Below are 27,099 nucleotides of genomic sequence, written 5' to 3' on the forward strand. Positions count from 1 at the left end.
AATTCTTCTTCTTCTTGTGATTATGTGCACAACCTCATCATGCTGAGGGCTACGGCACAGTATTTTGGTCAAGGTCAATTAGGGCACTGGTTGCTCGCAGTCTACTAGTATTTGTGTTTTATGTCCGGTGTTCTCTGTCCCTCAAAGTAAACATCTGTAACTCATATATCCATACTTGAAGCAATTGGCTCTGATCGTGGTGCGGGTTTAGCTTTCTGGAGCTGAAAAGTACTGTTTCTATTTTATTCTCAGATATATACAGAGGATGAAAAAACAAAATGAGTACAAAAACACATAATTTTACCCTTCTACATTAGTCTGTTAAGTGTTCAGTCACAAACAACAATGATGACATGGGTGTTACTGATTCAATATTTTATTCCGTATCAATTATCATAAGCAAATATACATTTTATCAATATACAAAACATATGTACAGTCTAACCTGTACGAGTGTCCATCTTTCTCAAAGCACCGCCATTTTGGCCACTCTTTGGTGGTCCCTTATTTTCTCATTGACTTGCGCATTAAAAATATTGTCTATAGTGACCATCAGTGTACTGCAGGTGTACTGGGACCATTTTTTCGCCATTCGCCATAACACACCAGCTTCGCAGGCACACAGCGCGGCAGTAGCTGATTATGTGCTGATTATTATCATTAGGTAACCGAGTGATGAATGCTGGGTTCAATAAAGCCTGGTCTGACTAAACCACTCTTCTGGCAGCCCTTATGCTGGCCTTGCCACTAGAAACTAATGATCGCCAACACTTTTAAGTCAGAAGGACTGAAAACATTTCAAAACAGTTGATTTATGCATATTATGTACTAAAATGGACCGATTATTGCCCTACTGAGAACTGCCTGTTACCATGGTGATGGGCTGTGATGACAGGTTTTCAGACCCCTATCAGACTGATCTTCACATTGATAAAAAAAACCTGATCCTCTATCGGCGACTCTAGCAAACGGGACGGTTCTCCCGAGTTAAACGTGAACGGTCACAAGACTCAATCAGGCCCTGACAGTGCGAGGTTGTGTAACCCGGGCCGGGGAAAATCTTGTGAAGCTCCTGAGATGACGTCATCCCTCAGAGCCGAGGTCTCCTCAACCTGGCTTCCCTCCAGTCCTGCTGCAGGTGGACCTTATCCAGCCACTCCACCAGAACTCTGCTCAGCTCTTCTGGGCTACAGGGAACACAACACAAGGTCGTCAGAGACGGCAGACTTCACCCCCTTATCCAGCCACTCCACCAGAACTCTGCTCAGCTCTTCTGGGCTACAGGGGAACACAACACAAGGTCGTCAGACTTCACCCCCTTATCCAGCCACTCCACCAGAACTCTGCTCAGCTCTTCTGGGCTACAGGGAACACAACACAAGGTCGTCAGAGACGGCAGACTTCACCCCCTTATCCAGCCACTCCACCAGAACTCTGCTCAGCTCTTCTGGGCTACAGGGACAACACAACACAAGGTCGTCAGAGACGGCAGACTTCACCCCCTTATCCAGCCACTCCACCAGAACTCTGCTCAGCTCTTCTGGGCTATAGGGGAACACAACACAAGGTCGTCAGAGACGGCAGACTTCACCCCCTTATCCAGCCACTCCACCAGAACTCTGCTCAGCTCTTCTGGGCTACAGGGGAACACAACACAAGGTCGTCAGAGACGGCAGACTTCACCCCCTTACTCACCCACTCCACTTGCACACACAAACAAACACACAGACAGGCACACACACATACAGACATGCACACACACATACAGACAAACACAGACACACAGACACACATACAGAGTCTGACACAGCTACACACACACACATACAGAAATACACACACATAAACAGACATGCTCACACACATACACACATACACACATATACACACACACAGACAGACACAAACACACATACAGAAAATCCCCAAACAGCACAAACAGCCATGAGCAGGAGGGTTGATCAGTTCTTACCGTTCCATCTGTGTCCAGTGCCCACATTCCTCCAGATGGGCCCGCGTCAGGTTGGGGACCTGAGAATGAAAACCAGTAAGTTTAAGCCAACAGTTAATCAAAATCTAAAACTACTCAATATATAACATTTTTTAAACAAAAGAGAAATCCCCTCGCCAGTGGTACAATACTACGTGCCCTTAATGCTACTAGTTCTATCAGGTCATAATAAGTCATGTCCTTGGCCCTATGACATGCCACAGCAGAATTACCAAGACAGCAGATTTTTGCACATCATGCACCAGTTTTGTCTTGCAGAGAGCGAGTTTTGTGTAAGCACAAGTTGCTTCCTTTCAAATCCTCAGTAAAGATCTATGGCAAAAATAAAACAGCACTCCTAGTCCTTACCCAGTCCTCCATGTGTGCAGACATGGCGGGTGTTAGCACGCTGTCACGTCCGGCTGTCACCATCAGGGCAGGGGGGAGGACCTGTAATAATAGTGCTGTAACAGTTACATGTTTGTTCAAACTCGCCACTACTGGACAATAATTAGAGCTTATTGTCGACATCTCTGACAGACACTGATCATCTATTATACAGATTTAGAACTAAATGATTTCTCAACAGTAGCAGCTAGATACACCCCACCCCGGTAAAAGTGGTAGACCCCACTGTTCTATGATAGGAACTACATGTATGTAATAATTCATCCTTGACAGTTATAGGTCAAACTGGCGTGACCTTGACACCAAGATGCTGACCTTCCTCCCAGCTGTCCTGTTGTTCCATCTCCAGTTGGCCTCGATGTTCCTGTACCAGTTCAGAGGACCCCTAGGTTGGACCGACATGACAAGAGCAAAATAACCATCAAAACAACTAGGATGGTAGAGAAGCTATATTATGCAGTACTACCTTCCCATGCACGGTGTAATATGGTAGCATGATACCAAACTGCAGTACAGGATTTGTCCAGTGAATGGCAACAGCACCTGGGACAGTCCGTGCTTAATTTGGTACAGTAACAGTAAGTGTCTGAATACTGCTCTGGGGTACTTGGTGAACAGTAAAGAACCTAAGTTAGGCCCCTGTCACACTTTCAGGACCTTTCAACAACTTTACTCCGACCACCTCCCAACCGAGGTTGGCGTTGGGTTGGGAGCAGCCTGGACCAAGTTAGGTTCTCTAGTTGCACCGAAATAGAATGACTTTTCCCAACGTTTACTCAGACGAGTACTAAGTCAACCTTGCCAGCCAACTCCCAACCACAGACGACCCAGCTCAGACCTACATGTAACTACCAACCATGATCTGGAAAAGGTCGGCAGACCATGGCTGTGTGGGACTCACTGGGGCTATAAGCCACTGTTCTTTGGGTTATAAAGAATCGTAAGACTGCAGACAGACCTGAAGCCAGACTTCACATAGAGTACCTGAAGCCAGACTTGCTGAACTGCTGCACGTAGTAGTCAGTCTTACCTGAAGCCAGACTTGCTGAACTGCTGCACGTAGTAGTCAGTCTTACCTGAAGCCAGACTTGCTGAACTGCTGCACGTAGTAGTCAGTCTTACCTGAAGCCAGACTTGCTGAACTGCTGCACGTAGTAGTCAGTCTTACCTGAAGCCAGACTTGCTGAACTGCTGCACGTAGTAGTCAGTCTTACCTGAAGCCAGACTTGCTGAACTGCTGCACGTAGTAGTCAGTCTTACCTGAAGCCAGACTTGCTGAACTGCTGCACGTAGTAGTCAGTCTTACCTGAAGCCAGACTTGTTGAACTGCTGCACGTAGTAGTCAGTCTTACCTGAAGCCAGACTTGCTGAACTGCTGCACGTAGTAGTCAGTCTTACCTGAAGCCAGACTTGCTGAACTGCTGCACGTAGTAGTCAGTCTTACCTGAAGCCAGACTTGCTGAACTGCTGCACGTAGTAGTCAGTCTTACCTGAAGCCAGACTTGCTGAACTGCTGCACGTAGTAGTCAGTCTTACCTGAAGCCAGACTTGCCGAACTGCTGCATGTAGTAGTCAGTCTTACCTGAAGGAGGTAGGCTCTGGAACACGAATTGGAGGAATTCGAGACACGAATTGCGCCACGTAGAGGCGCAATTCGTGGCGCGCAAAGCGCCACCGGGGGGCTAAACTCGAGATCTCGAATTCGTCCACGCGGAAGCGGTAGCGCGAAGCGCAATACAAAACCGGCACTGACATGGCTCGCATAGCGCCACCGGGGGGCGAAACTCGAGATCTCGAATTCGTCCACCCGGAAGGGACAACGCGAAGCCCGCAATGTATTGACATCATGAGCTACGTAACTATATGTCCAACCAGCGGTGGCAGCGAAGCGCATATTTACGAAACACGGACCCGAGTATCGTCTTGCGATTTAACCATTCTGTTAAAATTAACTTGAAATATATTGTAGTCAGCAATCGTTGGTTTGTTAATCACCGTTATATCAATAACATTCCGTTTTATTTGCTTTCACAGGACCTGGTTACGGGGCTGACAAATCGCTAACGCATTTATAGTGACAAAAATAGTGCGATAAGACGCAAGAATGAGACAGTATGTGTTCTTAGTGTCAAGAGAACTTAAAAAATATACCACTGAAAGTACATAGACAAGCACAAAAAAAACGTTAGTACAATTTTGTCTATTTGTGAATTTGCTGCAAACTACTTGTCAGCACTATGATTGTCGATTCAAATCCAAAATGGCTACCACGCAAATATGATGCTATCCCAGCATTCTTTGCAGTTTGTAAGCAGACTATTTCCAAAAACATCCGAATGTTAACAAAATTGACAAAGGTCGTCAGGTAAGTTAAAAAATAAAGCCATTGTAGAAAAACATTGTTAAAAAAACTGCTAAAAATATATAATGATACTCATGTGCATCAGTGATCTGGGGTTTTCCGTCGAGCATCCATATTCCTGACCGCCAAGAACAAGGAAGCGTGAAACATGAAGTTCGGAGGCTTCATGTACGACAGCTGTGACTTCATCCTGGCGAGACCGGAGTTGGCTTGCTCGTTGACCTGGGAGTTGATAGTGCGGATGTCCACTGAAGCGGAGTAGCTGTCCATACAATACCCAAGTGAGCAACCGACATGGCCTTTCCAGTGGAACCTGTCAACAAGAAATTGAGTCTTCTTGAAGAAGTGCGGATCCCTGTTCATCACATACCTGTGCAGCTGGCAGGCGTTGTCGTACACGATGGTTCTAGGTGCCGTCTTGAACCGCGTCCTGATGATCTCGAAGGGGTGTTGGGGTGATTCACAGCTACGCATGACCTCGAACCCAAAACAGACTCCATGAGGACAGAATAAGGTAAATAGGCCGGGAGTTAAACTGGGATGCCCGTACGATTCTTTCCGACAGCTGTCAGTCTCCTTGCGTTTCCTCGCTTCATTCATAGCAAACCTAGGCAAACCACAGACCAGAGAGTAGGCAGGGAAGAAGGAGGAATGCGGAGATTCAGGGGCAGGGTCAGGAAAGCTGGCAGGTACTTCAACAGCCTCAAAGGTCTCGTGCAGAACAGCCATAAGAGAGAGGAGAACCGGGGAGACGTCGGAAGGGATGCGACCTGCTACCGTTACGCTACAGACAAAATCCGCCAGCACTGGTGCCCTCTTCTGTAGATGTCCAAGGTACTTATGGCAGCTAGAGTCAGTCAAGTCCACCTTACCTTCTGCTACTCTCTTGACGATACGTTGGGCGACATCGTCCCAGGCGATCTGTGTCATCCCAGAGACAGGAGTACTCATCGCGAGCTGCTTCAAGAAAGAGCTGTACGTTGACGGAGCGCGAGTCGTGTGTCCTTCTTCCTCCAAACGCCTGAGGACGGTTGTCACATCACTACGGCCACACCGGTCCAACTTGTCCTGCAGGTCCTTCATCTCAGCCTCGCTGATCTCCGACTTACCAGAAGACTTACTTGAACTTACCTTGCCCGAATACCTGAGGAGGAGTCTACGGGACTTGGCACAATCGATGAAGACCCTCTCGCTGTGTCTCGATCCGGTCACCACAGGCAGGTCTTCCGTCGCTGCTGGGCTGGGTTGATGCTCCAGAAAATCCTTTCGAAAGCCGATCGCCGTTCCTAATGTTTACATAAATCTAAATTAGACTACCGTTGCGTCATTAGGTGACAAGAAAATCACAGTGCTTCACAACCCATGCTACCTATATTCCATAGATACCTATATTATATAGATAATTAGATGGCAGCATACCGTCACAGATAATGGTGCTTGGCTCCGGTCCGCAGTGGTCGCATGTGAATATCTGTGAATGCATGTATTGAAATGATTAAAAAAATAGTTTGAATGTGACAAAAGTTGAAGACAAAAAGTTTTCAGGGCATCAGGCTCAACCAAGAATCAAATAAAGCACATCCGAATACGTACCTTTTTCCAGTCAATGTCGAGCCTCCGGGCCCATGTGTTCCACCCCTGTCGGAACGTCTCCCAATGAACCTCCTAGAATTCATTCAAAGGCCCACATGTCGCTCTCGTCCGGTTGCAAACTCGCTGTGTAGTTCTCAGGGGCTGGCGACCTTCCACCATAGAGTGAAGATGATCCACTAGTAGGCCATAGTATATCATTTTCCTGGTGGAATTGTAACACCCGCGTTAGTGCGTATATGTATTTATGTCACAACAAAAGAATAGTTAAGAAATACATGCATACAAATACAAATATGAGTGAATTATAATAGAATCTAATCAAATACCTGTTGTCGATGTTGTGCAGTAGGTCTGCGGCCCCGTCATAATGGTGACGGCATCCGCAGTCCCCAACGGTGGGTCTGTAGTAGACCACCCGCGGAAGTCGCTGTCCATCTGGGGCTGGGTAGTAGTTGATGTTGGCGTATCTAGTGTAGATGCAGACACCGACGTGCTGGGTCCACTGTTGGGTCACAGGGTCCCTCGGGTCCCAGTCATGCCCGTGCTCACATCCTTCAGCTGGTAGGTCAGGCACCAGGTTCAGCGGGAAATTGTCGGTATGACTTTCATACCTGGGAATAATATAAGTTAATTACTATCATAATTACATATTTTTATATATTCAGCATGCACTCACAAATAAATAAAATTTGCTACAGCAGAAACAGACTATAACCATGCATCTTGTGATAGAGGTAGCTAACATGTTGCTGACATACCTGCCAAACTGTTCTCTCATCTCCTTTGTCCATGGGTAAGGGACAGGAGATTTGGACACGGACTCGAAGTTAGCCTCGCTTGAGTCGGCGAACACGTTGTTCGAGTCCACACCCCTGTCCTCACACCATTCCTTGTACTTGGCGACATGTGTACAACTCATTTGGCGGCTGCTGCACGACACACAGCAAAGTTTACCGCAGTCCCGACGCTTTAGAATCCCTAGAAATGAAAACACAATCATTAACATGGTAATAGTAAAGTGCGATTAAAGGCATGAAATCACTTTCGATAATAGATTTCATTAATTGTAGAAAACATGTATTCTTACCATAGGTTTTTCCGTCGTGCACGGCAGCGAGGAATGGGTCTGTTTGAAGCTGTTCAACAACCCCATTCTCATTGGCTTCTTCCTCCTCTTGTTCGGTGATAAGCGGCGGAATGATCCGTTCTGCCGCCCGGGCGTGAAGGCAGTACAGACCCTCCTCCCGCACGGCAAAAGTTCCCAGATCCTCGCCCGCCTGTTAGGTATTATGGAACGTCATTAGCACATGGTAGATATACAATGACAAATGAACTACAGACTATTACATTTTTTCAAGTCTTCGCTGTGCATATGTTCAACAGATAACACTTACCAATACATTAGCCGTGGCCGACAGACGGTCGTTCTGTTCCCGCGCGTCGTCGCATGAGCACAGGTACAGCACGTGGCGTTCTCCAGAAGCTGATTCAAATGCTTTCCCCTGAACCAGCTGGAAGCCTCGCTTAAGTTGACCGTTCGGGTCACAGTCTGCTATGGCATAGGTGTTGTCCTTAGTCAAGGGAAACCACCTCCGGTCGTGGTGCAAGCACCTCACATACCATGACAAGGTATCCAACTGGCCAAGGCTCGAGGATCTAAAAAAATATCAAGAAGAGCGGTGTGAATGTTTTGATCAGGACAGTTATCTAGATTCTTTTAGTGTGAATGTAGTCTTTAATGAACTTTAGATCCATCTTTCTAATATGGTGCATTAATGGAATATAAAATACACTTACATTGCCATAGAAGTTGAGTCACTGTTTAGATCCAGCGTTTGAACGCTAGAACTCAGGTTGTCAACTTCTCCAGCAGTCGCGGTTACACCATTTGCCCTCTGCTTGCGCTGCTTGCGCTGCTTACGTAGCTCCGCCGTACTGTACGGGAAGCTGGTTGTAGACTTCATAGAAGACTTTCCGGAACGTTGTGACATAGTGATATGCGTACTTTAATTTTCCAAGACAACACAGTCGTGAATTAAGTGACAATGCAACAGACACATACTTGTGTGCATATTTAGTCTTTTCGTGTGTTAATATCTATTCATACACTATGCGACAGACACTGAGTGCATTTTCAGCAATCTGACTTTTCAATTTTTATTCAAATCTAAGTAACGAGTTACGACACATCTTTCTCAGACAACATAGTCACTGTGTATTTAGCCATGAAAGCCCACAATAGATGTTGTCATACAATGTCTTAAGCCATACAGACTACACCTTTGTTCGACAACGACGCTTGTGTGACATATTTACATTATAATAAATTGTATTCGGGACCAAACAAAACTGCGAGAAGCAGACAACTTGGATCACGTGACAAAAGTGAAATAAAGAGAGGAACGCTCCCAATGTGTCATTCATTCTCTTTTGATTCTCGAGCGCGGTTACTTGACATACGTTATATAAATTGTATTCATCATGGCTGAAACTGTTAAAGGCAGCAGGCACGAAAGGAGGTGGTTCCGCAACAGCAGGGCCGCTTGTCGGGCAGCCGTTGACATCAGTCTGAGGAACGATCTTCCCATGTGCGTGATCGGGCTTGGTATGGATAAGGTCTGGGATTTTTATGGTCCACGAGAGCTTCTGGCTGTTCTGGAACCAGTAAAAGACCAGTTGCAGTCTGCCATGAAGGCTTTCCAGGAGAGAAGGAACCGTGCGACAGCAACAGGCACGGCGTCAGGTAAGATATCTTATAATCAATATCTATACGTTACTACCGATAATTTGTCGATAATTTATTGTCGATTATATTCTGGATTGTCATTTTTGTATGTCTGCTGTATATAGACACAACATGCAATGATTAGATACATGTATTGATTCTTAGACATATGTGTTTGACATACAGATATGGAGCTTGGGGTTACAAGGCATAACCTCTGCAAGCCACCCGTCCCAGTCGCTGAGCTGCCGTATGGACTTGCCCGGTCAACGCTATCCCAGTGGATACGGGCCCTCAAACCTGGCTGCGCACGCCCAGGTTTCGACGATCCAACTAAAAGGCCAGTCTACTGGCCCGAGGACATCCCCTGGACGTTTCCGTCCAAGCCACCCAAGGGATATCGAGGTAACTATGTTTTTGATAGATCTATAATGCTGATAAATATATATATATATATCATCGGCGTTTAATATGTTTTGATGTGTTTCTAGGCAGTCATAATCGTACTTGTTTATTAACTAAATGTTTATTCTAAATTCTTTTGTACAGACTGGGCTGGGGCAATGAGGCGGGTGCTTGCCAGCATTCTTCACCATGTCGGGGAAGACCCCAACACGTACTTCATGCCCGCCTCCGACGATCCCGCCGCCTCCGACGATCCCGCCGCCTCCGACGATCCCGCCGCCTCCGACGATCCCGCCGCCTCCGACGATCCCGCCGCCTCCGACGATCCCGCCGCCTCCGACGATCCCGCCGCCTCCGACGATCCCGCCGCCTCCGACGATCCCGCCGCCTCCGACGATCCCGCCGCCTCCGACGATCCCGCCGCCTCCGACGATCCCACCGCCTCCGACGATCCCACCGTCTCCGACGAGCCCGCCGCCGCCCTCAACGAACCTGCCACCGCCCTCAACGAACCTGCCACCGCCTCCAACAGTCCCATCGTCGCCAACATCCTCTCTCACAGCCTCTCTCTGTCCGAATTTTCTCGACTGGCCTCACCAAACCCCTCCCCATTGCCCAACGCAACGTTCACCATGTCCCCCGCCTATTCTCAACCCATCACCTCATCGCCAGTCACCTACAGCTCACCCATCATTCCGGAACAGGAACAGTCACCCATCATTCAGGATCTACGCCGCCCTTCACCACCCGTCTACCGTCGAGCCAAACAGAAGAGACTGCCAACCCCCAGAGCCCCCAGTAAACGGGCAAAAAAGGCGAAAGTAAGTTATACGCCTTCAACCCACCGTAAATCATCCCGCAAGTAGATTTGTATGTTTTTTCTTTGTTCTATATAGTTAGAAGTTGATTTCATAACGTTTTCCAATTTAGCATGAAAGTTCATCTGAGTTGGTAAAAGTCATTATGGGCCAAACTCGATTTCCTGATTTGTACCTAATCGCTTTTCGTATGTTGATATAGTATGTTTTGATGTTTTATGTGCAGTTAGCAAGATATTGATAATTATTACTTTTGAAATATGTTCGTCGTAAAATCTCAGATGTTTTCTGAAATAGTCGGCAAACTGCAATGATTCCTGGGATAGCATCATATTTTCATGGTCGCCATTTTGTTTGAATTTTTGTTTGTTGTGGTGAAGGTCTACGTAGTTTCAGTCTGATTTATCGGACCCCGACTTTAGTGTAATATTCGCTGTATAGAAGTAATTCTGCCGTGAGTAGAGTAGCTTCAGCAGGAAATCTTTGCCATGGTCGTGAATAAAGGATGTATTATTTGTACAATAGATTCTGAAACTGGAGCAAATAATGTACTTAGAACACACACTATCCCATTCTTGCCACTATTTTGTCATAATGCATTTGTATCGATTTGTTATTATTCTCAGCCCCGTAATAAGGTCCTGTAACAGCAAAAAAACAGAATGTTAATGATATAAACGATTATAAACAAAGCAACAATTGCTGGCTAATTGTTACCCATACAACGACAAGTTTCGTAAATATGCACTTCGCTCCACCTCTGGTTGGACGAATACACTTACTCCTTGGTCTGTGCGTGTTTTGTATTACGATTCGCTGACTACAATGCATCATAATTTAAACATTAACAGAATGGCTAAATCGCAAGACGATACTCGGGTCCGTGTTTCGTAAATATGCGCTTCGCTGCCACCGCTGGTTGGACATATAGTTACGTAACTCATGCTGTCAGTACATTGCGGGCCTCGCGATGTCCCTTCCGGGTGGACGAATTCGAGATCTCGAGTTTCGCCCCCCGGTGGCGCTATTCGTGCCATGTCAGTGCCGGTTTTGTATTACGCTTCGAGCTACCGCTTCCGCGTGGACGAATTCGAGATCTCGAGTTTAGCCCCCCGGTGGCGCTTTGCGCGCCACGAATTGCGCCTCTACGTGGCGCAATTCGTATCTCGAATTCCTCCAATTCGAGTTCCATGGCCTACCTGCCTGAAGCCAGACTTGCTGAACTGCTGCACGTAGTAGTCAATCTTACCTGAAGCCAGACTTGCTGAACTGCTGCACGTAGTAGTCAGTCTTACCTGAAGCCAGACTTGCTGAACTGCTGCACGTAGTAGTCAGTCTTACCTGAAGCCAGACTTGCTGAACTGCTGCACGTAGTAGTCAGTCTTACCTGAAGCCAGACTTGCTGAACTGCTGCACGTAGTAGTCAGTCTTACCTGAAGCCAGACTTGCTGAACTGCTGCACGTAGTAGTCAGTCTTACCTGAAGCCAGACTTGTTGAACTGCTGCACGTAGTAGTCTGAGTCTTACCTGAAGCCAGACTTCACATAGAGTACCTGAAGCCAGACTTGCTGAACTGCTGCACGTAGTAGTCAATCTTACCTGAAGCCAGACTTGCTGAACTGCTGCACGTAGTAGTCAGTCTTACCTGAAGCCAGACTTGCTGAACTGCTGCACGTAGTAGTCAGTCTTACCTGAAGCCAGACTTGCTGAACTGCTGCACGTAGTAGTCTGAGTCTTACCTGAAGCCAGACTTGCTGAACTGCTGCATGTAGTAGTCAGTCTTACCTGAAGCCAGACTTGCTGAACTGCTGCACGTAGTAGTCAGTCTTACCTGAAGCCAGACTTGCTGAACTGCTGCACGTAGTAGTCTGAGTCTTACCTGAAGCCAGACTTGCTGAACTGCTGCATGTAGTAGTCAGTCTTACCTGAAGCCAGACTTGCTGAACTGCTGCTCGTAGTAGTCGACTTCCTCCTTCTTCATCATCAGGCTCCGAGGAATGTCTTCAGGGAATCCTGCAAGCATGCCCCCTAGTGGTGCAGAAAAATATTACACCTCTAGGCAACAAAAACTACATCCTGACATTTCTAAGAGAAGATTTCAGCAAGAGGTTAAGATGAAAAATGATCTAACTACATTCACTTCCAGTATGAGCCAAGGTACAGATCTAGACTTTCTCTTGGACTGTTTTCATATTTCCTGTTCAGCATTATGGTAATCATTCTGCGGAGCAGCAAATTGAATTGGACTGTCCTGAGAGTCAACACAGACAGACTCACCCCTGGCCCTGACATTATCTGTCCCCAAGCCTTTCTCACCACCTGTAAACGACCAGTCCTGCAACACAAGGAACAAAATATCATGGAAATCCGCCATTCCTTTGTTCAGTTATTCTCCTTGGAAGATTTTGGCAAAAATGCCCCTGCAGTTCTAGAACAAGCTGCTAGGGGGTCGAAACCAACAGCACTTCTTCCTTACATCACGAGCTATCTGCCACCAAAAAATCAGTTATGCTGACTACAAAAATCCGGAAACAAAAACAACCACAGACAGACAGACAGACACACCCAAAACAATATCCCCATTTTTCATGAGAGATAAAAACCACCTTAAACTCATTCTTTTCAGTGAAAGTGTTTTTAGTTGAAGTGACAAACCTCCTTTTTGGAGCTTCTGAAGAAGAAGTTGAACGATCTCTCCAGGTTTTTCTCGAACTCGGCCTCAGCAACTCCCTGTAGGAAAGGCACAGAATGGGGACATTTGAATATCTTATTCTCTCTTTGCAGCTTGGGGCTGAAATGCAAGGGTCTGGAGCAGCTGCTGACTAACTCAGGAGACCTTGATACAACAACTGCCCCATGTACATGTGCTGCCATGGGACTATAGGTTTTGAACCAGTCTCACCGGCATGAACCACTGCACTTTTCGATACGTTGTTGAACGTGCTTCAGGTGTGACTCTCCTTAGTGTCTTCATACTTATAGGGAGTCTGCATGGGGGTCCCATCAATACTTTACACCTATGGGAGTCTGCATGGGGGGGTCCCAACAATACTTTACACTTATGGGAGCCTGAATGGGCTTTTAGTAATTCACACTAAATTAAGGAAGGCTACCTACATATCATGAACTACCTGAGGAACCAAACAACGAAAAAAACATGTTTTGAACTCACCGGTTCTTGGAAATACAGCTGGTAGTCAAACTGCCGAGGGTCCTTTTTCATCTTCTCCAAGGGGCTCCCCCCCTGCGGGTTGGCTGGGAAGAAGGGGGTGTTCACTCCTGCTACCCCCCTGGACACAAACAGCAGCAGTCAGTTAACAAACGACAGGTCGTTCGGTGTAACATAACCAGCTGCTGCCGCGCCACATGCCTGCGAAGCTGGTGTGTTATGCTGAAGGGCGGTTATACCGGCTATGTTATATTAGATACAGATACAGAACATGCTCAAAATTCTCATGGTCAAAACAATTTGATTATCGACTTGAAATTATTGCTTGCACCTCACATACATTTTTTGTACTATTACATGTATTGGAAACTGTGGGTAGTAAACAGTTAGACCTTATGTTAGATGTTAAATCATACTTTAGTAAAAGAATATCTTTAGATTTCTCACTTGAAATGTACATACCTGATCCTGTCGGGGTGGTGTAAGCTGAGCGCCCACACGATGGCCCCTCCCCAGTCATGGCCCACTACGGTGGCCTGGGGGATGTCCTGAGGGGGGTGGGGGTGGTTGTGTGGGGGTGGGGGGTAGATCATGGATTAAAATCACTGCAGAGTCTTATGGAGTATTACAGGATATCAAACATAAGAGATACGAAAAAACTTTGGAGTCAAAATGACAACAGAAAAGTGTACAAACTAGAATGGCAACATTTTCGGGAAAATGCAGGATATTCCCCTCCCATTACCTACACCTCAAATATGACATCCTTAGCATTGACTGTAAGGGTATTATGAAGTTTCTGCATAAATTATGCAAACGAGGTCTTCATTAGCATAATTTATGGTCAGGTGTGTCAGAGCGAACTCCTGCTCTGGGTACCAACTCATGGGCATAAATTACGCAAACGAGGCCCTCATTAGCATAATTTATGGCCAGGTTTTCTGACCTTTCTTAATGGTACCTACATCTCAAATATAACATCCGTAGCTTCCACGGTAAGGGAAATACAAGTTTATGCCTAAATTTTACAAGAAAAGTGTACAAACTACAGTTCATTACATTAATAAAAGCTACTTTCCATTTTTGGCCAATGGTATCTCCTGTGGGAAAACATGTCAATTATACTTTCATATTTAAAGATCTGTACAGAAAAAAGTTTGAATGTTCCAAATCTAAAACTTATTGTATACAAAAGTTATTGTATCATGACAGAAAAAACATGTGAATTTCAATACACACACACAGATGTGTTTGATGAAGCAAAGCTACAGTCTATTTCATAGGAAATCTACTATAAAAGTTTTGGACTGAGGTATATTGTGTAGTATATAAACTAAAGGCTGATGCAACAATTTTGACCATGTTGTTAAATCGTCAGGAATAAATTGTCCTGTCCCTGGTGCTGAAACTGTTGTTACTGAAACTTCCAACCCATGGGATCATCAACGTTTACTACTCTGCAACAAGCAGATCAAATAAACAACATGATGTGGACAGTGTGTAGAATATAAAATATAAACCTCAACATGTTATACTCACCAGTGCATTCATAAGTCCAATGATATCCTAATATGGTAAAGAAACGGCAGGAAAAGACATGGAATTAACACAGTATAAATTCACGTTCTGAAACAGAAGTGGGCATGGACATCCCATAGTTTAGTTTCCTGGTACTTTCTGACAGCATGCAAACTAGACAAAAATGCTTTTTTTGATAAATATTGTAAATCTTCTTACATATGACTATGCAAAGGGAAGACAGGTCATTGTAACACATAACCTGCCAACGTCATATGCCTGCAAAATTGGTGTGTTATGCCAAAGTGCAGTTAATATACCATTTCACCAATACAGACAAAAGAAGATGACAATGACATACATTTGTATGCCTTGATGATTGGTGTATTGGTTCAGTGTCTACATTTTGACTCAACAGATACTGATAGCCATACGTTTTTTGTGACACATCATGCAGGAGTTAGTAACATACCCCAGTCAGCTCCTCATGTGTGTAGGCTTCAATCTCTGTGTGGAGAGAAGACAACAATATTAACACAAGCACGGCCAGAAACAGACATGACAATTACAGAGAGGTTTGCCATGACGTAATGCAATGGACCAGGATCTGACAACCTACACACGTATGGAGGGTGTGTCCCTGTGGTGTAGTGGTCTGCGCTTCTGTCACTTACCACATCTGGTTCAACTTAAGAAGAACCAGAAGGCCAGAGTTCGCGCCCGGGTAGGACACGTCTGGATAAGAGGCGAATTGAGTCATACCAAAGACTTTATAAAAATGGTACATACTTCTGAAACAGCATGGAAGTTAAACACACTCCACTGCCAGTGGACTAGTCCCTTGCTGTAGTGATTGCACCTCAGTGTGGCCCAGGGCTATAATGAAACGGAGATGGATTCTGCCCTATACACCTAGCCTTATGGTGTGGTACGACTTGAACTTTTTTAACACACATATGGACCCCCGGGATAAACTCGTAATCATGACACCCAGCAGAACTAACCTGTCGGACAGCTGGAGTCCCCGTAGCCTCTCTGGTCCAGCGCGATCACCCGGTAACCAGCCAGGGACAGCGCAGGGATCTACAGGAGACAAAATCAACTATTATAACTCACTACTGAACAACAGAAGCGCAGGGATCTATAAGGAGAATACATGTCAAATCAGGATCACCTGAAATCTCACATTCATTCCATTCATTGTCCAGATTTAAACAAAACAAATTTTGCAAACAAAACTGGAGTGGACTTTGTGCAAGTTTTGCCTACCTGGTACCTCCATGAGTAACGCTAGCTCTACCTGGTACCTCCATGAGTACCATGAGTTATACGTACCTAGTACCTCCATGAGTACCACGAGTTCTACGTACCTGGTACCTCCATGAGTACCATGACTCGGGGAAGCCGTGACACAGAATGACCACCGGCCCGTCTCCTACGTCCACATAGTGGAGCCTGATGCCGGTCTGGGAAAACAGGGAAGCAGTGTGAGAAAAGCTACACTCATCTACAATGTTACAGTCTGTGTCTGTCTTGGGCAGTTTGTACAATGTTTAATCATAAACACCAGATTCTGTATCTTTACTGTCAAATACTGTCATTTCTTCCCCAAATCATGCTGAACTTTCTTGTAATTTCTTTTATTTCCATCCTGTCCAAAAACTCATGACATAGACAAAACTGCTTACAATTTGCAGTAAAAAGGAGGCAATCAACATTTCTAACCGAAGGTTGCTGTACTGCAATAGATATTTTACCAAACTACTGTCCCTTGTATAAAAACAATACTATCCCATCAGGCTTGCCCCCGAGGTGTAGCCAAAAACTACCTTGAGTGTGATGAAGCAGTGCGGAACTTCCTCGGGTTTACAGGCGACAGCCGGGGGAGGGAACCTCATCAGCTGTAGGGGGGACAGGAAGTAAGGATACACATGATCATGTCTCAGGGTACTGTACAAGTCATGGTTAAACAATCACATCAAATTGACAAATACTAGAAAAATGACAGAGCTTGCTAATGCTACCTGTAGAAGTTCTGAGAATCAAATTGAATATTCGCGGGGATTTAATTTCGTGGAAGGGAGAAAATGGAGTGTTCACAAACTAGGTTTCAGGTTCCCATTTGAAACAATAGTAACGCTACAGTCACACAATGGAACGGATGTTTGCAGTGGTTTTAAGTTCGCAGTTAAGAGTTCAACTCAAAACCGCGAACATAAAACCACACTGTACTTCAATGATGTCTTCTTCAATAATTCAAATTACATAGGATGTTTGTCTATCCTTTCACCGTTCCATACACTGGTTTGTCAATAATCAAGGTTCAAAGCAAACGTAGCCCTCTTTTGTACTAAAATTCTGTAATTGTCTGGCTGTACACAAATATCAAAAGCTGCAACAAGGCAGGAAAAATGAGGATGTAATCAAACAGGGACTTAAATACAGACCTCCAGCCCAACTGCAGCCTCTAACTCCTTGACTGCCTTGTCAAAGTCTCGCACCAGGATAGTTGTGATGCCGAGTTGTCGAGCAGCCTTCACGTTGTTCCCTATGTCATCCAGGAACACGGCCTACAGTAGACATGGACATCAAGGCAATCAGATATGGCAGACGTCGCACTAAGATAATGCTGAACTTGAATATCAATACAAAAACATATTCTGAGGGAAAGTCTATGCCTTTGGTAAGTACACACATTTTCAGGGAGTGAATATAGTAAGATGCAAGCTTTCCTCCTAGTCACCTGTTTTCATCATGTCTCCTTACTGAATCTTGACTTGATAAAATGTGCAAGAAACAACAAAATAACTTGGCCTGGCCTGACCTCTCGCAGCTGAACTCCGACCCTGCGACAGGTGAGGTGGAAGTGACCTTACCTCCTGAGGCTGAACTCCGACCCTAGACAGGTGAGGTGGAAGTGACCTTACATTCTGAACTCTGACCTTATGACAGGTGAGGTGGAAGTGACCTTACCTCCTGAGGCTGAACTCCAACCCTGCAACAGGTGAGGTGGAAGTGACCTTACCTCCTGAGGCTGAACTCCGACCCTGCAACAGGTGAGGTGGAGGTGACCTTACCTCCTGAGGCTGAACTCCGACCCTACGACAGGTGAGGTGGAGATGACCTTACCTCCTGTCGCTGAACTCCGACCCTGTGACAGGTGAGGTGGAAGTGACCTTACCTCCTGTCGCTGAACTCCGACCCTGTGACAGGTGAGGTGGAAGTGACCTTACCTCCTGTCGCTGAACTCCGACCCTGTGACAGGTGAGGTGGAAGTGCCTTACCTCCTGTCGCTGAACTCCGACCCTGTGACAGGTGAGGTGGAAGTGACCTTAAATATTAAACTCTGACCTTATGACAGGTGAGGTGGAGGTGACCTTACCTCCTGAGGCTGAACTCCGACCCTGCGGCAGGTCAGGCTGTAGATCTCGGGGCTGGGTTTGCGCAGGCCGACGCGGCACGACTCCACCACGTGGTCAAACAGTCGCCTGAAGAACAGCATGGAGGCCGCCCTCCCCTCCCGCCCCGGCGTGTCATCTACCCAGTTGTTGGTCAGGATGCAGGTCGTCACTCCTGGGGGTGGGAATTTGTGTATGCAGTACTGTAAGTTGTGGTTAAATGTTAGAATGGCATAAGCACAGTTATGTGTGTGTATGTGTTTGAGTCTTTCAGGTTCAACTATCCAACCATGGCGGCTGTGAGAGTCAGACCTTATCCAGCTGTTAGTGAGAAAGCAGGTCTCTATTCCTGCAGAAACAGAGTTGTTTTGTTTGTTTGCTTGAAGCTCTGCTGGCAGCTTTTCATTGAGGTCATGAGGGAAGAAGGGTCAGACAAAATATAGAAACAAATTAAGTTTTTATTACATTCACATCATGATTCTTTGGAGGTTACACCGAGCTGTCAGTCCCGTACCAAATTCAACCCACAACACTCATGTTGACAGGAGTATGACAAACTCAATGAAAAACGGCCTGCAGGCCGATTTGAGCTTCTTAAGAAACTAGAGGTTCAAACAAAAGTAGGGGTCCATCCTGATGTGGATCAACCCAGGTTTATAGCGTGCATAGTCCAGTGGTTAGCGATCTTGCCTCTGGAAGTATAAGCCCCACGTTCGATCTCGGCTGTGTCGCTCACCTGACATGCACGCTACCGGAAAAGCTTGCAGTCCTTAGGACGGGACGTTAAGCCGTGGTCCACTGTTCATTGTGCCTGTCGAAAAGAGCTAGGGGAATTTCCCTTGTTCAAAGAACCTGTAAATACTGTACACGACCAGTGGAAGATTAGCTTATCTGTTCATTGAGTTCATTTGAGCTAAACTGGTTCGAGATCACTTTCCTTTCAGGTTAGTCAGGTCTGTACAGAACTGTGTTAATCCTTAGTTAAACCATAGGATGGTTTTGTGGTGATGCAATTTACAAACACACAAACACACAAACAAGCCCGTACCGTGTTTGCGTAGGTTCCTGACAGCCTTGATCATGACCCCGACGACCTCCCCTCCGTGCATCTGCTCAAACATGTCCTGAACGCTGAAGTCTGCCGGCAGCTCGATGCCGGCCTCGCCTGCCGCCTGCCGCATCTCAGCAGCAAACGCTGAGAAGAACTAAGGAGACAAGATGTTCTGCATTATAACTGGTGACTACAGCAGGGATCTACAGAAGGGCTCCCTTGGAAATCAGTTACTTAGTTCACTGAAGTGACCACCCTATGGATTCCTTCGTTTCGTTTCACGCCATCCTCATTTGAGGTGAAACATGATGCTTTTTCAAGTAGCTAGTGGTAGTGCAATGCGGCTTCGCTATGGCTGGCGTTTTTGGCCAAGCACACCGGGTCACCCCTACTCATCTCGATAAGTGTGTTGGGTTCTTTTACGCATTCATAAGAATATTAAGTAAATTAATATAATGATGAAGGGTTCAACTACAATTCTTCACAAACTTTCACAGCCTATGAAAATGAATAGTGATGATTAAAAACATTCAATTTGCTAAGATTTCAGGTTAACTATCAAAAAAATTACTGTCAGTACTTTATCTACACCTGACAATTATGCCTAAAAACGCATAAAAACCAGTGGGGGCCCAACCTCTGCTGGGGGAGGATGAAAAAATCGCCCTTCAATGTGCCACTCCAGAGAGTTAGAGGATATAATAATGGTTCTGTAGAGGGACCCACTAATCCTCAAATATCTGTTGTTTTAGGAGAAAGACAGGTAGATATAATTAGACACGTCATTGTGGGATACCTGAGACAAGGTGAGCTCTCCCCTCTCCAGCTGACCTACCTGAGACAAGGTGAGCTCTCCCCTCTCCAGCTGACATACCTGAGACAAGGTGAGTTCTCCCCTCTCCAGCTGACATACCTGAGACAAGGTGAGCTCTCCCCTCTCCAGCTGACCTACCTGAGACAAGGTGAGCTCTCCCCTCTCCAGCTGACATACCTGAGACAAGGTGAGCTCTCCCCTGTCCAGCTGACCTACCTGAGATAAGGTGAGCTCCCCCCTCTCCAGCTGACATACCTGAGACAATGTGAGCTCTCCCCTCTCCAGCTGACCTACCTGAGACAAGGTGAGCTCTCCCCTCTCTAGCTGACATACCTGAGACAAGGTGAGCTCCCCCTCTCCAGCTGACCTACCTGAGACAAGGTGAGCTCTCCCCTCTCCAGCTGACATACCTGAGACAAGGTGAGCTCTCCCCTCTCCAGCTGACCTACCTGAGACAAGGTGAGCTCTCCCCTCTCCAGCTGACCTACCTGAGACAAGGTGAGCTCCCCCCTCTCCAGCTGACATAACAGAGACAAGGTGAGCTCTCCCCTCTCCAGCTGACCTACCTGAGACAAGGTGAGCTCCCCCCTCTCCAGCTGACCTACCTGAGACAAGGTGAGTTCTCCCCTCTCCAGCTGACCTACCTGAGACAAGGTGAGCTCCCCCCTCTCCAGCTGACATTATTAACCTGAGACAAGGTGAGCTCTCCCCTCTCCAGCTGACCTACCTGAGACAAGGTGAGCTCTCCCCTCTCCAGCTGACATACCTGAGACAAGGTGAGCTCTCCCCTCTCCAGCTGACCTACCTGAGACAAGGTGAGCTCCCCCCTCTCCAGCTGACCTACCTGAGACAAGGTGAGCTCCCCCCTCTCCAGCTGACATACCTGAGACAAGGTGAGCTCTCCCCTCTCCAGCTGACATACCTGAGACAAGGTGAGTTCTCCCCTCTCCAGCTGACCTACCTGAGACAAGGTGAGCTCCCCCCTCTCCAGCTGACATACCTGAGACAAGGTGAGCTCCCCCCTCTCCAGCTGACCTACCTGAGACAAGGTGAGCTCCCCCCTCTCCAGCTGACATACCTGAGACAAGGTGAGCTCTCCCCTCTCCAGCTGACATACCTGAGACAAGGTGAGCTCTCCCCTCTCCAGCTGACCTACCTGAGACAAGGTGAGCTCCCCCCTCTCCAGCTGACCTACCTGAGACAAGGTGAGCTCCCCCTCTCCAGCTGACATACCTGAGACAAGGTGAGCTCTCCCCTCTCCAGCTGACATACCTGAGACAAGGTGAGTTCTCCCCTCTCCAGCTGACCTACCTGAGACAAGGTGAGCTCCCCCCTCTCCAGCTGACATACCTGAGACAAGGTGAGCTCCCCCCTCTCCAGCTGACCTACCTGAGACAAGGTGAGCTCCCCCCTCTCCAGCTGACATACCTGAGACAAGGTGAGCTCTCCCCTCTCCAGCTGACATACCTGAGACAAGGTGAGCTCTCCCCTCTCCAGCTGACCTACCTGAGACAAGGTGAGCTCCCCCCTCTCCAGCTGACCTACCTGAGACAAGGTGAGCTCCCCCCTCTCCAGCTGACATACCTGAGACAAGGTGAGCTCTCCCCTCTCCAGCTGACCTACCTGAGACAAGGTGAGCTCTCCCCTCTACAGCTGACATACCTGAGACAAGGTGAGCTCCCCCCTCTCCAGCTGACATACCTGAGACAAGGTGAGCTCCCCCCTCTCCAGCTGACATACCTGAGACAAGGTGAGCTCTCCCCTCTCCAGCTGACCTACCTGAGACAAGGTGAGTTCTCCCCTCTCCAGCTGGCATACCTGGGACAAGGTGAGCTCTCCCCTCTCCAGCTGACATACCTGAGACAAGGTGAGCTCTCCCCTCTCCAGCTGACCTACCTGAGACAAGGTGAGCTCTCCCCTCTCCAGCTGACATACCTGAGACAAGGTGAGCTCTCCCCTCTCCAGCTGGCATACCTGAGACAAGGTGAGCTCTCTCCTCTCCAGCTGACCTACCTGAGACAAGGTGAGCTCCCCCCTCTCCAGCTGACATACCTGAGACAAGGTGAGCTCTCCCCTCTCCAGCTGACCTACCTGAGACAAGGTGAGCTCTCCCCTCTACAGCTGACATACCTGAGACAAGGTGAGCTCCCCCCTCTCCAGCTGACATACCTGAGACAAGGTGAGCTCTCCCCTCTCCAGCTGGCATACCTGAGACAAGGTGAGCTCTCCCCTCTCCAGCTGGTATACCTGAGACAAGGTGAGCTCTCCCCTCTCCAGCTGGCATACCTGAGACAAGGTGAGCTCTCCCCTCTCCAGCTGACATACCTGGGACAAGGTGAGCTCTCCCCTCTCCAGCTGACCTACCTGAGACAAGGTGAGCTCTCCCCTCTCCAGCTGACCTACCTGAGACAAGGTGAGCTCCCCCCTCTCCAGCTGACATACCTGAGACAAGGTGAGCTCCTCCCTCTCCAGCTGACCTACCTGAGACAAGGTGAGCTCTCCCCTCTCCAGCTGACATACCTGAGACAAGGTGAGTTCCCCCCTCTCCAGCTGGCATACCTGAGACAAGGTGAGCTCTCCCCTCTCCAGCTGACATACCTGGGACAAGGTGAGCTCTCCCCTCTCCAGCTGACCTACCTGAGACAAGGTGAGCTCTCCCCTCTCCAGCTGACCTACCTGAGACAAGGTGAGTTCTCCCCTCTCCAGCTGACATACCTGGGACAAGGTGAGCTCCCCCCTCTCCAGCTGACCTACCTGAGACAAGGTGAGCTCTCCCCTCTCCAGCTGACATACCTGAGACAAGGCAAGCTCCCCCCTCTCCAGCTGGCATACCTGAGACAAGGTGAGCTCTCCCCTCTCCAGCTGACATACCTGAGACAAGGTGAGCTCCCCCCTCTCCAGCTGACATACCTGAGACAAGGTGAGCTCCCCCCTCTCCAGCTGACCTACCTGAGACAAGGTGAGCTCCCCCCTCTCCAGCTGACATACCTGATACAAGGTGAGCTCTCCCCTCTCCAGCTGACATACCTGAGACAAGGTGAGCTCTCCCCTCTCCAGCTGACATACCTGAGACAAGGTGAGCTCCCCCCTCTCCAGCTGACCTACCTGAGACAAGGTGAGCTCCCCCCTCTCCAGCTGGCAGAAGGCGTTGTCCGGCATCCCCTTCATCATGACTCCTTGTATGAACATCCTGAACATAAATATAAACATTAAAAGTTTTATATTACATCTGAGAAAAATCAGTCTGTTTTGCATACATAGACTTGACTTGCATGTATATAGTGGAGCCATTTCTTACTGTAGCCTATATGGTATCAAAACTAATGTCAATTTACAACCCTTTTGGTCCAGGAATAAACAAATCTTTAGACTTTGACTCTGGATATCATACGTAAGATAACACTTAATCAAGCATGCGCAACTGAGTGAATTTCATAAACGGTCAGACGGACTACTTATTTAAAAGATGAGCATTCGAATTCCAGCATACTCTATGCAAAGTGTGTTCAACAGCCCTTACAGCATTTGAATCCAAGCATATTATACGAAAAGAGTGTTTAACACTACAGCCCTTACCTGGGAAGTCCCAGTGACTTCTCATAGCTGTTGATGGCCCACTGAGGGGGGGTGACCAGAACTCCCCCCATGTCAAATATCACCGCCTTCTTCTTAGGGGTCAGCATGGCTGATGCCGTCCGCTGTATCTGTACCTGTGGTTGTGGGCAGGACAGACCCGGGTACATTAAACCCAGGGGCATTCTGGCCTGGTACACAGTCTGCAGCTGTACCTGTACCTGTGATTGTGGGCAGGACAGACCCAGGTACATTAAACCCAGGGGCATTCTGGCCTGGTACACAGTCTGCAGTTGTACCTGTACCTGTGATTGTGGGCAGGACAGACCCAGGTACATTAAACCCAGGGGCATTCTGGCCTGGTACACAGTCTGTAGTTGTACCTGTACATGTGATTGTGGGCAGGACAGACCCAGGTACATTAAACCCAGGGGCAGTCTGGCCTGGTACACAGTCTGTAGTTGTACCTGTACATGTGATTGTGGGCAGGACAGACCCAGGTACATTAAACCCAGGGGCATTCTGGCCTGGTACACAGTCTGCAGTTGTACCTGTACCTGTGATTGTGGGCAGGACAGACCCAGGTACATTAAACCCAGGGGCAGTCTGGCCTGGTACACAGTCTGTAGTTGCTGTACATGTGATTGTGGGCAGGACTCCGGTGTAACAGGACAGACTATAGACCACCGGACAGAACTAGACCCGGGTACATCCTAGCTACCCAAGGGTATATTCAGAATCAGGCATTTGATTTCCATTTCAATGGAATTATAAGTTCATCTTTGTCACATTGACTTCGTTTTGTGTCACCGAGGTCAATGACCTAGTGAACATTGCACTCTTGTAATGTGTCAAAGGTCATATTACTAGTAGACTGCATGCCCCTTTTACATAGAGCGTAATCGGCCGTTTTAATTTTACGTAGAGCGTTGCCGACCACTCCATAATTTAGCGTAGAGCGTAGGGAGGCTTTTCTGAATTTAGCTTAGAGCGTAGGGAGGCTTTCTGAATTTAGCGTATTACGTAGCCGGCCCTCCGAATTTAGCGTAGAGCGTTGTCGGGAACCCCCCATGCAGGCCCTCATTCCTTTTGAGGGACACAGTAGCAAACAGACCAAAAGAAAATTTTTGATTTACCGGAAAGTCTTTCTTCAATAAAAAATAGGAAATCTAAACAGAGAGTCATTGCGAATGTCATACTGTGACAAAGGGTTGCAGGAAAAAAGTAGAGTTGGAGAAAGTTGGAGAAAATTAAACTTGCAAATGGTCATCTTGAAAACTGTGCAAATTATCATGATATTTTTTGCATCACAACTTGACACTAGATAATTAAATCAAGGTTTCTTCTCATAAATCAAGTTTGTAATTTCTAAAAAGATCAATCAAATTCATTAAACGAACACTCTTGCCTTATTAAAAAAAAATCAGGGAAATCAGCAAAAGATCTCACGTTCAGCAAGAGTTTGATCGGTTGCACGTCAAACTCAGTAGAGGCAGCGAAGTGTAGTTTTGAGACGAAGCGAAGAACTTGAGAAGAGAAAGTTCACACACAGAAAAGTTCCCGTTCGCCAGCACTCACGTTCACCCGAGGAAGAGATGTAAAACTTTGTTGCCTCGTCTGTCCCCTGCCCACCAAACTACGCACGGTAACCCTAGCGGCACATCCCAGCCTCAACATGGGGGGCGGAATCCAAAGATCACACGGCAAAGAGCTCTGGAACCCGGGACGTGGGAAAACCAACAACCTTTGGACTCTAGTACACCTGCTGAAGTTGCCGCCCACATAGGGACGTACCAATGTAGAACGTGGGGAGAATGGTTTATATTTTGCTGTAGAAACGGGGCAAATATAAAGTCATACCATATATCATAACAACCACTTGTTGTTCATCATTTTTTGTACCTATCTTTAATGTTAAAAAGTATAGCGGGACACTGTGGTCATTATAAATAATAGTACACTCTTCTGAAGTGGTCTGTTCTCGTGACCCCTGACCGTTAAACATGGCGCCCAGAGAGGAAGGAGTGGCCGACGGACGAAACAAAAAGCCGAAGAGGGCGGCTGTCCCGGACGGCACGGCCATGGCCCGGGCTCTGCTGGCAGAGACAGTCCTCGGTAAAACTCGGGTCTAATGTTTCATCACTTCTGACGCCCATTTCTTGAAGCAATAACGTTCCGATTGTGGGTTGGGGGGGGGGGGGTAGCAAGGTGGTGTTGGAGTACGGTCCCTTACCAGTACCTGGTCCCCAGATGAAAGGGCCACACAAATATCACCTGTAAGGTCCCTTACCTGGTTCCCCAGATGAAAGGGCCACACAGATATCACCTGTAAGGTCCCTTACCTGGTCCCCAGATGAAAGGGCCACACAAATATCACCTGTAAGGTCCCTTACCTGGTCCCCAGATGAAAGGGCCACACAGATATCACCTGTAAGGTCCCTTACCTGGTCCCCAGATGAAAGGGCCACACAAATATCACCTGTAAGGTCCCTTACCTGGTCCCCAGATGAAAGGGCCACACAGATATCACCTGTAAGGTCCCTTACCTGGTCCCCAGATGAAAGGGCCACACAAATATCACCTGTAAGGTCCCTTACCTGGTCCCCAGATGAAAGGGCCACACAGATATCACCTGTAAGGTCCCTTACCTGGTCCCCAGATGAAAGGGCCACACAAATATCACCTGTAAGGTCCCTTACCTGGTCCCCAGATGAAAGGGCCACACAAATATCACCTGTAAGATCCCTTACTAGTACCTGGTCCCTAGATAAAAGGGGCCACACAGATATTACCTGTACTATTTTTCAAGAATAAGTTGTGTGTGTTGAGCTGATTTCCCCTTTGCTACGTTAGACTGAGTTAACTAACTGTGTTGCTTGTTCCCAGGGTTCATATTCTGGTCGCTGCTTCACGGGTTCGGCCCCATGATCTGGTTCTACCCGCTGAACGAGCTGGAGATCTCGGGTTACGAGGCGTTCGTGCTGGCGGCCTTCACGCCAGCGCTGGTGGGGGTGGGCGCGGTGTCGCGGGCGGTGCAGACCCGCTGGGGCCTCGCCCTGCTGCGGGCAGTCATGGTCGGCTGTGTGGCGTCCTTCCAGGTGGGTTTGTTTGTTTGTTTGTTTGTTTGTTTGTTTGTTTGTTGTTTGTTTGTTGCGCTGGCAGGGGTTGGCGCGGTGTCCCGGGCCGTGCAGACCCGCTGGGGCCTCGCCCTGCTGCGGGCTGTCATGGTCGGCTGTGTGGCTTCCTTCCAGGTGGGTTTGTTTGTTTGTTTGTTT

At 47.5% G+C, this 27,099-nt stretch overlaps 3 protein-coding genes across 9 annotated transcripts; 1 reads left to right on the forward strand and 2 right to left on the reverse strand.

Moving 5' to 3' along the window:
- Positions 1-360: 360 nt before the first annotated feature.
- On the reverse strand, positions 361-25,617 carry LOC136436052 (bifunctional epoxide hydrolase 2-like). 6 transcript variants are annotated; one of them, XM_066429750.1, is made up of 20 exons: positions 25,403-25,617; positions 23,828-23,961; positions 23,357-23,441; positions 19,435-19,591; positions 18,371-18,561; positions 17,436-17,558; positions 16,818-16,889; positions 16,359-16,454; positions 15,993-16,071; positions 15,461-15,495; positions 15,010-15,036; positions 13,933-14,018; positions 13,474-13,591; positions 12,957-13,031; positions 12,579-12,636; positions 12,227-12,329; positions 2,714-2,783; positions 2,360-2,440; positions 1,973-2,031; positions 361-1,187 (listed from the first exon to the last, which is right to left on the reverse strand). In XM_066429750.1, the coding sequence occupies exons 1-20, from the start codon at positions 25,499-25,501 to the stop codon at positions 1,091-1,093; spliced, it is 1,845 nt and encodes a 614-aa protein (XP_066285847.1). In that variant the 5' UTR covers positions 25,502-25,617; the 3' UTR covers positions 361-1,090. The 6 variants fall into 6 exon arrangements, with proteins under 6 accessions (XP_066285847.1, XP_066285846.1, XP_066285849.1 ...); XM_066429749.1 differs by lacking the exon at positions 361-1,187 and adding an exon at positions 1,195-1,637; XM_066429752.1 differs by lacking the exon at positions 361-1,187 and adding an exon at positions 1,195-1,637 and having other exon boundaries at positions 25,375-25,597.
- LOC136436054 (uncharacterized) lies at positions 3,990-8,351 on the reverse strand. 2 transcript variants are annotated; one of them, XM_066429755.1, is made up of 9 exons: positions 8,151-8,351; positions 7,748-8,009; positions 7,441-7,630; positions 7,112-7,331; positions 6,680-6,964; positions 6,354-6,555; positions 6,180-6,231; positions 5,633-6,046; positions 4,969-5,073 (listed from the first exon to the last, which is right to left on the reverse strand). In XM_066429755.1, the coding sequence occupies exons 1-6, from the start codon at positions 8,342-8,344 to the stop codon at positions 6,426-6,428; spliced, it is 1,281 nt and encodes a 426-aa protein (XP_066285852.1). In that variant the 5' UTR covers positions 8,345-8,351; the 3' UTR covers positions 4,969-5,073; positions 5,633-6,046; positions 6,180-6,231; positions 6,354-6,425. The 2 variants fall into 2 exon arrangements, with proteins under 2 accessions (XP_066285853.1, XP_066285852.1); XM_066429756.1 differs by lacking the exons at positions 5,633-6,046; positions 6,180-6,231; positions 6,354-6,555; positions 6,680-6,964 and having other exon boundaries at positions 3,990-5,073.
- LOC136436055 (uncharacterized) lies at positions 8,362-11,082 on the forward strand. Its single transcript, XM_066429757.1, has 3 exons — positions 8,362-9,096; positions 9,265-9,483; positions 9,628-11,082. Exons 1-3 carry the CDS (start codon positions 8,835-8,837, stop codon positions 10,347-10,349), a joined length of 1,203 nt encoding a protein of 400 aa, XP_066285854.1. The 5' UTR covers positions 8,362-8,834; the 3' UTR covers positions 10,350-11,082.
- Positions 25,618-27,099: the final 1,482 nt, after the last annotated feature.

This window comes from Branchiostoma lanceolatum, chromosome 6, assembly GCF_035083965.1.
Source record: "Branchiostoma lanceolatum isolate klBraLanc5 chromosome 6, klBraLanc5.hap2, whole genome shotgun sequence".
Classification (NCBI taxonomy): domain Eukaryota; kingdom Metazoa; phylum Chordata; class Leptocardii; order Amphioxiformes; family Branchiostomatidae; genus Branchiostoma; species Branchiostoma lanceolatum.

Coding starts and splice junctions, on each gene's coding strand:
- LOC136436054 (XM_066429755.1), bottom strand. CDS start 8,344: ATGTCACAACGTTCCGGAAAGTCTTCTATGAAGTCTACAACCAGCTTC. Junction 8,010..8,150: donor GACTCAACTTCTATGGCAAT/GTAAGTGTATTT, acceptor ATATTTTTTTAG/ATCCTCGAGCCTTGGCCAGT. Junction 7,332..7,440: donor GCACGACGGAAAAACCTATG/GTAAGAATACAT, acceptor TTTCATTTCTAG/GGATTCTAAAGCGTCGGGAC.
- LOC136436055 (XM_066429757.1), top strand. CDS start 8,835: ATGGCTGAAACTGTTAAAGGCAGCAGGCACGAAAGGAGGTGGTTCCGC. Junction 9,097..9,264: donor AGCAACAGGCACGGCGTCAG/GTAAGATATCTT, acceptor TTTGACATACAG/ATATGGAGCTTGGGGTTACA. Junction 9,484..9,627: donor GCCACCCAAGGGATATCGAG/GTAACTATGTTT, acceptor TCTTTTGTACAG/ACTGGGCTGGGGCAATGAGG.
- LOC136436052 (XM_066429749.1), bottom strand. CDS start 25,501: ATGTTGAGGCTGGGATGTGCCGCTAGGGTTACCGTGCGTAGTTTGGTG. Junction 23,442..23,827: donor AAGTCACTGGGACTTCCCAG/GTAAGGGCTGTA, acceptor ATTTATGTTCAG/GATGTTCATACAAGGAGTCA. Junction 2,441..2,713: donor ACAGGACAGCTGGGAGGAAG/GTCAGCATCTTG, acceptor CTATTATTACAG/GTCCTCCCCCCTGCCCTGAT.